Raw genomic sequence first — 13,929 nt, forward strand, 5'->3', positions numbered from 1 at the left:
TGTCATGCTTTACTGCAAAAGAGTTTTAAACGCTATAATAAGAGGAACTATTTTTAAAATTCTACAAAAGCTTAATGTGTAGGTATGTGCGACTACAGTTAATTTCTTTTAATGAAAAAAATGTTTATGTATTATAAGTAATATAGTTTCTATTAAAAACAAAACCTGATGGGAGAGTGGCAAATACATAGTTATATGTCATACACAAAAAAGAAAGAATTTTGAAGGAAAATATCTAGATAAATTTACCTTAACACTTATCATTTATTTGATGATTGCTTGGGAAAAAGTTTGTGTTGTCGTGTGCTGACTTATCAATTCTGATTTTTAGTAATCCTATAGGAAAGAATAGAATTGCTCCTTAGGGTGATTCCCAAGGCTGTAATCTTTTTGAAGTGAATACGAAGAGCAGAATTTAGGTTCAAATCATTGATCTTTCTGCTATCAGCCAAGTACTTAAACATGGCACCACAAAATTCCTTTTGGAAAAGATTATTTAATCTTTCAATTTTTAGTATAAAATTTTAAGGCATACTAGTAGGACATAAACATAGTAAAAGGTTAGAAATTATGAATTTAAATATTAACCAATTAAAAATAAATTAACCAATTAAATTTATATTGAAGCATATGACTGACAAATGTTATTATCATTCCCTATTATATCAAGAATCAAAAATTAAGATTATACTTTATATTTAATACACTTGGTTATGTATGTGGTTTTAACTTTTTAAAACTTATTAAACATGGCACAAAATATTCTCCTAACTGTAAAACAGAGGCAAAGATAATTTTGCATACAGGTTTTGGGATATAAGGGAATCCATTTTCTTTATGTGATGATTCACTGGAAAAAGAGGGATATGGTCATGAGAGGCAAGAGTGATTTAAATAGTGTGTTCATCAGGCTATGACTCAGGTTAAGTATTGACTGAAAATCTAAATAGGTTTTGGGTGTCTACTAGGATACAGGAAAGTAGGGGCAAAGACCCGCCCAGGCAATAATATGCTGAACTCTCAGAAAAGCAGAGGTCAGATTGGGTGGAAGGAACCACATGAACGAGAGGGAGAGTAAAAAGGAGTCCAAGGTGAGGGCAGGAATAGTGCTAAGAAGATACTTAAGACATTAGAGCAGATTGGGTAGGATGTGGCTTTTACTAAGACAAAAGTGGGAAGCAACTGAGGAGTTTAAGCAGAGGAAGCATTGTTTTTAAAAATAACAAAAAAAGACATTTCTTATTAAACAGAAATGAAGTTTAGACTGAAAGGAACATAGTGGTCACCTGCTGCCGTGTGCCCTTACATGATATGTCTAAGAACTGCCTGTTTACCCTCTGCTTAAATATAGATTGTCAGAATCTTTGAATGCCTATTTCTAGATTCCAGTTCATGGGAAACCTATTAGGAAGAAGAGGAACAATGATCTGAGTATTGTAACCAGCAGAGGGAGACACTAACGGTTATGGGTGCTGATGAGCACTTGAGAATTATCAAAGCATTTGTCACGCGGGATGTGAAAGCCTTTAGACTTTGCCACAGGAGAAGGTAAATCAAATCCATTTTCTCAAGTAAGGAATAAGGGCTGACCTACATAGTTTATGTCAGGTTGCAGCAGTCTTGTAGGAGAAGTGTCTATCTAAGTTTTAGAAGCTTCTAAATGGCAGATGCTGGCTGGGTCCAGCTCTTCACTAACTACACACACTTTGGTCCAGTTCTTGCTTAGAAGACTTTTATTAGTATTAGTCATGTGTTCTTAATCTGCATAAGAAAACACTAAACAAACAAGATGTGGAGCTAGATAGAATTGAAAAACAAAACAAACAAACGACAAGAAGCAATGACAGTTTTATCACTCTCCAAAACTATTTAAGTGGCAATAAATTTACCACCTAGGAAATGCAGATCTATTTGCTTTGTAGTGAATGAGCTAAGTTTTATATATATAAATGCTTATATATGTATATGTGTACACATATGCTTTTCTTATTGGAATGTTAAGCTTTTTTATTGTTTCAATTTATGCTTCTATTTTCTGGGGAACACTTGTTGACATCCTATTGATGTCGAATGACTAATTTTTAAGTTCCTTTTCTCACAGTTTTCAAACAACCACTAATGTTTTAGAATACAGAAGGTACCCCAATCTCAAGTATAATTTAAGGAGCATATTTCCTAAGTCTCGAAAGGGACAAAGACAACACAAGATACAGATACATCGCCTTGGTTAGGGAGGCTACAAGCAAGAGGTCATAATGAAATCTAAATATTCATTCAGAATGCAACTTAAGTCATGGAATAAAGGAAAATTTTCAGAGACTCATGCATGGTGGCAGATCAATAGATCTCAGTTACTGGTAGGACTACAGAATCAGGAATAGAACATAGAATACGTTAGTTTGCAGGATTGGTCCCCAGGGAATTTCAACCAAGGTAGTCAGGGGATATGGGGGCAAGTTGTTTGCTGCTTAGGGAAATGGGCTAGGACCACCGCCCTCCAAGGTGTAGGCAAGCCCCTGGGAAATGCTAATAACCCAGAAGCTGAAGATGCACTGGCTGGTCTACCTCTCAGCCTGAGATAAAGCAAATACTTTCCCTCTTATTTACTGGCAAAGTTGCTGAAATTCATCAGTCTGCAGAATATCAATTACTGCCTGTTCCTGACTTTATCTTCCCTTCCTGTGTGTGAATAGCTTCACTAGTGTACTACTGTTTATTTGTATGCCCTCAGAGAATTGTCAACCATCTCTGCAACTTGTCACAAGATGCAGGCTACCTGACAGGAAGTGTATATAAACCTGCCTCAAGCTTCTGGACTTAGAGGGTCTTTGCTCCATGTGTCCCCCATGCCTCAACCATATCTTATCTTTTCTCTTACGTGTAAGTTTTCTGATTGCATATCATGTCCCCTCGATCGCTTTCATCTTGTAGTCTTATAAGGGCACAACTGATCAGCCTGGCTGGAGAGGGATGGAGGTACTTCGCTTTCCAAAACAAGCTGCCGGAGGGCAAGATTATCTACATCCTTGGTTAATGATCAGCAGGAATTCAGCAGAGGCATAATCTATGTGGGAACTCTACAAATGCATTTGGGCTTCCACTGTCAACCATAGCTGACTGTAAACAGGTGCTCATAATTTAAGCTGTAATACAGGAGTGGACGAGGAAGCATCATTAGAGTTTAAATTCTGTACTTATTAACACTTAAAACAAATATCGTGTACTTTATTTTTTGCAGGCACATGCAATAACAGCATAGAAGTATGCCAACGCAGATTCTGAAAGTTAAGTGCTAGAATCCATGGATTTAAACAAGCTGTAAGTATCATATTGGAAAGCGTTCATTGCTCAAATGTAAACGACTGCTGAAGTGGTGCTTATCAAGTTCATTGGACTTTCATCGTGAATGAGGTCAACATTTCTCCGTTTTAGAAAGCCAGCTTGGAGGCATCCTTGGAAATTTTCTTTCACTCAAGAGGTGCCTTTGAAAAACTTATTTCTATAAGACTTTAGGCCAGATCATTTAACTAACTACAATTAAACAAACAGACAAAAAACCTTGAGACTAAAATTAAAAGCATGAACAGAACATGTGTTCTTAATACCCTTCCTTCTCTTAGTTATTTATAAAATGTAAAAACTATACATCAAGATAAGTTTGTTTAAATTTTAATTATTAGTGAAACAAATGTGTAGCATTATTAATATCAATCGTATGCATCTCCATTAGCATTTACAAATAGATTTAATATGATAAGATTTGGAAGAAGGTCGAACTAGAAAACATAGTGCTAAAAATAGAAGATTATGTTCTCAAAGCACACTGAATCTACATCAGAGTATAATGTGGTATTATCAGAGAGCTAACTCATTTGCTAAGAGAGATTTTGGCAGTTCAAATCAGCCCAACAGGTACATATTATAAAGATTTGACTATGTACTCCCCTAAAGATTGCAACCTAGGAAACCCAGGAGAAAACTATACTCATTCACTTTGGTCTGCATGAATAGAAAACGGAATCGACAGCCACTAACAACAAGTGTTATTCAAAGCAGGAATTTACCATAACTTATGTGTCAGTTTGTCATACTGTAGTGGCTGTGATTCTAGAAACTATGTTACTGATATGTCAAATGCCAGCAGGTACCCAAAGTGAAAAGACTTCAGCAGAACATGCAGATTAAGAACAGACTACAAAGTTGGAATCTGCCATCTACTGAAAACCTTAAGCACAGCCCTGAAGTTCAGATTCTGAAGGTCTAACAAATAGAAGCAGAGTATTGTCATAGATGGTGTCAGAAGATAAGCCCCTCAAAATATGACTAAGGAAGAGTTGCCTTCTCAAAGTCAAGTCCACATAATGATCTACATGCAGTAGAGCCTGAGGGAGTCAAGCCTCCTGGACCTTCATTTGTTGGTGGGCCATGATGCAAAATGAAAATAAATAGCTGCTAATATCCATTAATAATCAAGAATTTGAATTTATGAAGTAGGAATCTAGGAAAATTGAAAGTTGTCAAAAATGAAAAGAAATGTATAAAGATCCACATTTTAGGCATTAATGAGCTGAAACTGGACTGGTATTGGTCATTTTGAATCAGAAAGTCATATGGCTTGCTATGCTTCAATAGCATAATCAAGAGGAATGGTGTGACATTCATTGTCAAAAGGGCATTTTCAGATCTATTCTGAAGCACAATGCCATCTGTGATAGGATGGGACCTATTTTCATTCAAGGAAAACCAGTCAATGCAAATATTATTTAAATGTATGCACCAACCAGAAACGTTAGTGATGAACAAATTGAAGAACTCTACCAATGTCTTCAGTCTGAAATTGGTCAAACACGCAGTCAAGATATGTTGATAACTAGTGGCCTGTAAATTCAGGTTGAAGCTGAAGAAAAGTAAAAGAGGTTCACTAGAGCCAAAATACCACCACCATTTTGGCTATTCTATCCCACCCGAATTTTGGGAACATCTCAAGGACAGATTTGATATACTGCACAATTATATATATATATATATGATTGGGATGTGGATGCCATCAAGAACATCATTCATGAAGAAATTAAAATGTCTTTGAAAAGACAGGAAAGAGCTAAAACACCAAAGTGAATGTCAGAGGAGATGCTGAATCATGCTAAAGGAAATGGAAGAAATGATGAAGTCAAAGAGCAGTTAGAGGATACAAGTAATATAACAAAATGTGCGAAGAACTTGAGTTCAAAACTCAAAAGGAAGAACATACTCAACATATCTTAAACTGAAAGAACTCGAGAGCAAGTTCAAACCTTGAAATGCAATATTGAAGGAATCTCTGGGCAAAATATTGAATGATGCAGGAAGCATCCAAAAAAGATGGAAAGAATACGCCGAGTCACTGTACCAAAACAACTAGTCAACGTTCCACCATTTCAGGATGCAGCATATGAGCAAGAGCTAACGGTGCTGAAGGAAGAAGTTCAAGCTGCACTGAAAGCATTAGTCAAAAACAAGGCTCCAGGAATTGATGTAATACCAACTCACTGGTCTATGACAGGAAATTTCAAAGACAGTCCTTGGCCAACTCCTGGAAGAGACACATAATTGTACCCATTCCAAAGAAAAATGACACAATAGAATACTTGGTTTATAGAAAAATATCATTAAGATCTCATGTAAGTAAATTTTTTATGAAGCGCTAACAATGGTTGCAGCAGTATGCTGACAAGAAACTTCCAGAGTTTCAGGCCATATTCAAAAAGTGCTGTGGAACAAGGAATATCTTTGCTGATGAGAGATGGATCTTGGCTGAAAACAGAGAATACCTGATAGTTGTTTGTGTTTTATTGACTATTCTAAGGCATTCAACCGTGTAGACCAAAATAAACTCAGAATAGTCTTGAAAAAGTTAGGAATTCCAGAACTCTACATCGTGCTGATATGGAACCTGTACATGAATCAAGAGTCAGTTGTTTGAACAGAACAAGGGCATACTACATAGCTTAATATTACGGTATAAAATTAAGATGTGTGTTATGGTTGTATCCTTTCACCATAATTATTCAATCTGTATGTTGATCAAATAATCAGAGAAAGACTATTAAGATGAATGTGGTATCAGGATTGGAGGAAGTCTTATTAACAGCCTGGGATATGCAGATGATACCACCTTACTTGCTAAAGTGAGGAGGACTTGCGCACTTGCTGATGAAGATTAAGAATTGCTTTCTACAATGTGCATTACTGCTCAATGGAAATAAAACTAACATCCTCACAACTGGACCAGTAGGTAACATTAGAGTAAATGGAGAAAAGATTGATGTTGTCAAGGATTTTTGTCTTGCTTGTATACACAATCAATGCTCATGGAAGCAGCATTCAAGAGATAAAAACAAAGCAAACCATTGCATTAGGTAAATCTGCTGCACAAGATTTGAAAAGATGGATGCTATTTTGAGGCCTCAGTTGTGCCTGATCCAACCTATGGGGTTTTCAATTGCCTCATGTACATGTGAAGGTTGCAAACGGAGTAAGAAAGACCGTTGACGCATAGATGCCTTTGTATTGGTGGTAAAGAATATTGCAAGAACCATGGACTCACAAAAGAACAAACAGCTTTCTTGGAAGAAGGACAACCAAAGTGCTTCTTAGAGACAAGTGTGGAGAAACTTTGTCAAGTATCCATTTACTCATGTTTGGGCTATACTCGAATAAGTTAAAAAGTATTGCAACTAGGACATGTCAGGAGAGACCAGTCCCTCGCGAAGGACATTGTGCTTGGTCAATTGGAGGAGCAGTGAAAAAAGAGAAAGGTCTTCTAAGAGGATGACCTTCAACAAGATGGATTGGCGGTAGCTGCATCTAAGGTGCTCAACTGGAGACCATTGTTAGGAAGGCACAAGGTCAGGCATCGCTTCCTTCTGTTGTACACTTGGGTCCCTATGACTCAGAACTGACTGGGTGGCACCTAACAACACCAACAGCCAATCATTTGGTGGGATTTGTAAAGACATGATTAGAAGAGCTATATTAAGAAATTTCACTCCAATCTAGCAACTACAGGCTCAAATATAACAACAATTATGAGGATGACTTGTGATTGATTAAGTGTTTTGTTTTGTACATAGCGTCACTATGAGTTCAAATGGATTTGAAGATATCTAACAATAGGTGGATTGAATTATGTCTCCTAAACATGTGTTGTAAATACTAACCTCTATAATTCCATGTGGAAATAGGTTGTCTTTTTTATATTCATGACACAGAATTGGTGTAAAGTATATCTTAAATCAACCACTTTTGGAATATTTTAGGATAAATTAAAAAGCACTGCAACAGAATTCCAGTTCATTTATATTTGCTTTTGTTTTCCTTTTTCAAACAATACATGACTCTGTAATCAGTGGATGTCAGCAGATAATTCTCTCAGTGATACAATCATCTTAGTCTTGCCAGGGTACCTTCTAAGAAAGCATCCAATCAGAACAGGATCTTCCACTTTGATCTGCTGGGCCAATTAAATTCAAGGCAGACAGGTTAGCATAGGGTTCTGATGACTATTTTGATTTTGTTTTACTTCCAAAGGAGTAACCTTGATAGATTTTCATGAAGGACACAGGATGATCATTGGAGTTTATTAAAAAGAAGTTAAAAAAAAACCCTGAAAATTATATTGGTGAGATGAAACCCAGCAAATTTAATGAATGTTTTCTATCAGGCTATTGCTTTTGCTCATTCTTTGAGAGTGTCAAAGGTAGTTCTATGAGAATTTCATAGGGAAGCTTTACCACATGCACTTACCATCTCTTTGATATTGTCCCTTTAGACTTTCTTTTGGTTCTTAAAATGCTGATAGAATTTAAAATAAACATGATTTACATCCCTGTATGTGGTGTAAATCAAAATGCCCAGAATTATTTGGAGAATAGATGGATGAAAAATTACCTTCAGAAATATATATACCCTAATAAGAGATATGTCAAGAAACAATAACCTCAAATTTCTATATTTTTGTTTTAAAAAAGTTTCTAAGATTCCATAGCAATGCTTTTTGACTTTCCCTCATCGATGAAATGAAACAAGAAGGCAAAACAGACATTGATGGGGAATGAGAGCAGCTAAGCACAATGAATACTGCCCAGGAGCATGAACCGGACAGACGCGCCTTCCTTCACAGCCCAAAGAGAGAGCAAGCCTTTCCTTAGAGCTGGAATTCTGAAGGTGGACTTCTCACCTCCTCGAGTGTGAGAAAATGAATTTATGTTTGTTAAAATTTTGTTGGCTATTCTGTTGTAGCAGTGCTTGATAACCAAGACTCAAATGCTTGCCAATCTTAACCTCAAAGTTTAATCCCATCATTAAAAGAAACTAAATAAAGATTAAGAATGTGTAGCTGGTGATATGTTAAAGGATAGCTTCCCAGGGCCTTTGGCAGATTTCTTGTGTCACCTTATTGTTATTCAAACCCGGAAGACACAGGCCGCACTGTGACACTGCCAAGGGTGCAGAAGTCCATCTCTGGGTCTGTCTTAAGGCCCAGAGGGTTTGCTCCTACAGAGAGCCCTCTTAGATCAGAACCGTCTCTCACACAGAAGGAGGACATAATGATCATTGTGTGAGTAATGTCTAATAATCGAAATACATATTAAATAATTCAATACAGCACTGGAAAGCATATATTTGACTAAAACTTACCCACAACCTCTAACATTAGGACAAATAAATTCACACTAGATTGTGATATATATTATATAGCTCAAAATTACATGTTTTAATGAATAAATATCTAACGTACTTAGCCCCATTATGTCTGATGCTTGACAGCTGATTACTTCTACATAGAAAATAAAATTAGAAATAGATGAGGCATCATATGAGTTATAAATTGCTAGGCATTTTAGAATCATGCAATGATTTAGATATGTATGGCAAGAACCAATGTTCAAGTGGATAAAAATACTTTCTTAATTATGCATTTTGAGATAATATGATGATGTAAATCAAATTTCTGAACATTTCCACTTACATTAAAAGGAGTCACTTTCTGAAACATTAGTTACCTAATTATTATTAATTTAGTGGATTATATAAGTGTTCCTAACTAAATATTTGTAAGTTTAAAGTATTTAGAAATGCTTGGGTTTTTAAAAATGTAGGTGCATTCTTCCCCTTTAGTTGCACAACATTCCACAACATATTTATATTAAATGTTTATGAATTATTTTATCCATTTATGTATTCTACAAAGTTTGAATAGCAGGTTGCTGATGTTAGCTGCAGTTAATTTTGTTCTGTATTTATGGCCATCCCATTTAAGAAGGTACTAACACCCACTTGGTTCATCTCCATTTCCATTTTCAGTTGGGGATCAGATAATTATGATCCATAGGGTTTTCAATGGCAGATTTTTGGAAATACATCACTTGGCCTTTCTTCAGGATCTCTCTTAGTCCAAATGTTGCCTTGAAATGTGTTCATCTGAATAGCAACACATACACTTCCCTTGAAAGGAAGCTGGTGATTGTGTATTTGTTTCCCTATTAAATTTTCTTCTCCTCCAACAGGAAAATTATGTTTTAATGCTCTTTCTTTATAAATTTATTTTTGGAGAATCCAGATTTTAACAAATTTTTCTCCTTTAAATACACAAAAAAATAGAGCATGAAACTCTAAAAGTATTAATAGAACATGTACACACACAGGAGAAAATAAATGCAGGGATATAAAATGTTAAAAATGTACATTGTCACTTTGTCTATAGGAATATAGGAATGAAACATTTATTTATGAATGGTATATCAGGAGATCCACAATTCTTATAATAGCAATACAAACAATTGGCAAAACTGTCTGACAATCGATCAGAGCTTGAGTGTTCCAAATATGTTTCAAAACTTAGGCCCTCAAAAGATTAGTTTCCCAAATTTTAATTATTTTAAGTTTCTTGGTAATGAAAAGGAGAACATAATTCTTAGAAACTTTACAAGAGTTCTAAAATTCATGTTGGCTAGAGGCCATCAATCATATGAGCTGGCTTTCACCAGCAATTCTTGCATTCTTTTTCATTTTTTCTTGTGTAATGAGTCAGAATTTACTCGATGGCAGAAAATTACTATTTATCACTAGTGATACTAGTTTTCCTCTGATGGCAGTAATGCAGAACTTTCTCTTAGAATTAATTTATTTCTAGAGTCCATTGATGTTAACCCACAAAACCAAAATATACACTACCACTGAATACTTCCAACTGAAAGCGACCCTTATAACAGAGTAGAACTGCCTCTGTGATTTTATGCTATTGTACATCTTTTGAAGAGTAGAGAGCATCATCTTCCTCCTACAGAGTTGTTGGTGGTTTTGAACTCTTGACCGTGAGGTTAGCACACCAAAGCATAACCCAGTGAAATTAAACAGATGTAAGTAAATAAAAATGGAATAATCAAATACAGCCAGAAAGCCTGACATGAATGAATAGACCTTGCATTCTTCAGGGAATTATCTGGGGTGGGTGGTGAGTGGGGGTAGGACTGGGGCTGGGGGGTTAGGCCGAAAACAGACATACTGTGGGAACTGTATAAGCTAGTCTCATTAACACTCTCACTGCCATCTAATTGATGCCAACACACAGTGATCTTATCAGACAGGGTAGAACTGCGCCTGTGAGTTGCCAGGACTTTTTACCTCTTTACAGGAATTGAAAGCCTCATCATTCTCCCAAGGGCAGTTGGATATTTCAAGCCACTAACCTTGCAGTTAGCAGCTCAAAGTGTAACCACTACAGCACCAGGGCTCCTCAGTGAATCTCGAGGCTTGCTTCTAAAGACTTATTATGGGCTTTACAATATTAGGATAGGTTATTTTCTATGGAAATGAGCTTTTACTAACTTAAGAAGGCTATGTACTTCATGGGTTGAATTTGGAAGGAAGGAAGGTCATAGTCAAAGGTCGTCAAAGAAGGAGTGAAAGAAGGGCAAGCTATGGGGGGAGGGGTTGATTATAAGTTTAAAGTACTGAAAACAAAGTTGATTATCTGAAATTAAACACACACCGAATTTACAATAAAGTTTTTATAAAAATGAATTAAATTAAAGTTTAAAATAATGTATTCATTAGATTCAAGTTAGTGTAAATTCACAGATACATATAGTAATTAATGCCATCAATAAGCTTTCAAGAGCTTACTTTCCCCACATAGTATAAAGCCCGTAATCAATTTATCAAACAATAAGAAAAGACACACCTGTCATTTCCAAGATTTTTGGAAAAAATAGTGTCCAGAATCGGCATTGTTGAGCTCGTAGTTTGGTGGATATTCTTGATGACTCAGTGTTCAAGGTTAAATATTTTTGTTCAGTGCTTTTGAAGACTGGCCATCTTGTGCCATTATTCTGTATCCCATTTGGGTTTCTAAATAAAGGGAAATATTGTCATTCTAATTCTACTAAACAGTTTTGCTAGATGAGAAAGGTATTATTCTCTAAATCTGTTATTAAGGGCTTACAAAGTTAGAATAAAATGTCTATTTGTTTTCATTATGCCTAGCATAGTGCAACTAGATTTGTACCTTTAAACATGGTGTTAGTAAAAATTGTAGGAATTAAAATTCAAATAATAGTTATCGCAAGCATCACTGTTTAACTTACAGGACTATTAAAGTTGGGTGGTATTTTTTACTTCAGTAATGCAAATATTTTCGTCCAGCCTGATTATGTTCAAAAGGACAGTGTCATTTTGTCTCATCTTCTTGTACTAACTCACACCCAATCTTTTTCACAAGGAGCACTGAAGAAAATATGTGGGGCTACATTTGACTTCTGTTTACACCAAGGAAAAGGAGCTTCCCAATCCACTTGAATTCTATGAGGCAGACGTCACACATACTTCCCAGCTCCATCCTTCTTTATTCTATTTGACACCAACCCTCCCTCCCATAGCACTCTACTTCACTGAAGGTTCAATAATCAATTACAATGATCAAACATAATGTACAGACAATGCTTACAATTATGGGTGCTATAAGATATATTAATACGTTCCAAAATATTAGGGATATAATTGCTTTGCCCAATGCCTCTTCTCAGTTATGCTGGCAGGAATCTCTCTCTGTGGTCCTCAACTTCCCAGCCATGTGGTCCTGTGGCCTCCCTCTGTCCTGTGGGCCAAGAGCAAATCTCCTCTGTTCTCCCTCCTTGTCTAGGTGTTGTGGCCTCTGTTGTCTCTGCTGCTTCCACCCCTTCAGGTAGGGAACTCGCTGGTGAATTTTATTACTTTATGGCTGGCTATAGGATTCTTTTTTCCTTTTCTGAGATGGCTCTTTCTCACACCTTAGCAAAACTAAGCTATTCCCAGTTAGAGTCTTGTATAACTTATTTGCATGCTTCCCTCAATCATTTGGTGGGAATTTCAAAGATTATTGCTGGAAGAGCCATATCAAGTAATTTCATGCCATCATAAATGTTTATAGCTACTACTCAGTATCTCTTGCTTCTGTTTTCTTCTATCCATTTTTATAATTATAGCATGATTATGGGACTTATTACCTACCTCATTATGTAATAATCACACTACTCTAAGAACTACCTTAAGTCTCCTGCCTAAGTTTTAACCTTCTTTTTGTTCATTGCTTAAAAACCCTTCAGTAAGAGAAGATAATAGATAAATGATTTTTAAACGCTATCAAGCTCTGGGAATGGTGATGTTCTACGCCAATATTGTTCTGATACAATATTCTGTTCACAGTAGAACATACATTACTGATTTTATTGTTCTTCAATAGAATGGAATGTTTATAGGCCACTAAAATGTTATCATAATATTTTTTAAATCCTCTGATCATATTGTCCAAAGTCTCTGCCAAAAGAGTTTTATAATCAATATAATGTCATTTATTAGATTATAAAAATAGTAAGTTATTTATGTAACATGGTTAGAAGCTCCTGTAAATGTAATGAATGAAAAGTACCTTTATCGGAAAAATAGATGTCAATACATTTTTATAGCTCATCTTGGTTAATTGTAATATGTTTTAAATGGTTACATGTAAAGTTTATTAGTAAATATATATATATATTTTGCCAAAGTATGCTTTTTATATTATGGGAAGTGAATTTTTCAGATTGACTCATACTTGAATAGTAATTTTTAAAATTCTATTTATCTCCTAAAGTTAAAAAAATATGGTCAGTATGCCAATATTAAATTTATGTATAATACTTTTGTAAAAACAACAACAATAAAAAAAAAACCTTCAGTAAAACACCTATTGGGCTCAAATTAAGACTAATGATAAATATAATATTACCATATTCCCATGCTTAGTATTAGATTTATCCTCATTTTGACTATCAGAAATTAGTTATAATTACCTATTTCCTTCTTTTTCTCACTTCCTTGCTTTTCCTCCAACTATTACTTCTATTTCAAAATCCTTTAGTCTGCAGCTTTATGGATCCAAGCCCATGTAAAATCGACATATTCTTCTTGTCTTTTATTTTTATTTCCCTTATCTTTAATTCTGATTTCAAAATATGTAACCAATGACTGTATAATTTAGAAATCTATCATTTAAGATTCATTTTCACACAATAATATGCAATTGGATATTATCCCTTAGATCAGACAAATATAAACTCAACAAGTAAATACTTTTAAAAGGAGCTCCACTATAATTAGTCAATATCATGATATTGACTAATTATAGTGGAGCTCCTTTTATATTTGAATGTGATTATTATGCTTCAGACATATACTGGGCTAAAGGAATTTAAATGAATATAAGAAAGCACCTTTTCCCACAGGGAATTTGTAAGCAAGGACATTCATGAAAACAGAGAACTAATGTCATATGGTCATTTTTGATAGAGTGCAGTTGAGTTATTTTTAGCTCATTGTGACCCAGAGCAACATTTCCCAATAAGGCTTTCTCAGGTTTAATCTTTACAGAAG

The 13,929-nt window shown here is 35.3% G+C and overlaps 1 protein-coding gene across 4 annotated transcripts in view; it reads right to left on the minus strand.

The window, feature by feature from the left end:
- BCHE (butyrylcholinesterase) overlaps positions 1–13,929 on the minus strand; it is an 80,844-nt gene that overhangs the window by 4,779 nt on the left and 62,136 nt on the right. For all 4 annotated transcript variants that reach the window (XM_004704103.2, XM_045297549.1, XM_045297551.1 and 1 more), the window contains one exon: positions 11,225–11,391. In XM_004704103.2, the coding sequence (XP_004704160.1) occupies positions 11,225–11,391 (167 nt within the window). The remainder of the gene's footprint in view (positions 1–11,224; positions 11,392–13,929) is intronic.

This window comes from Echinops telfairi, unplaced genomic scaffold (assembly GCF_000313985.2).
Source record: "Echinops telfairi isolate 266 unplaced genomic scaffold, ASM31398v2 ScPeMD7_7420;HRSCAF=8458, whole genome shotgun sequence".
NCBI lineage: Eukaryota > Metazoa > Chordata > Mammalia > Afrosoricida > Tenrecidae > Echinops > Echinops telfairi.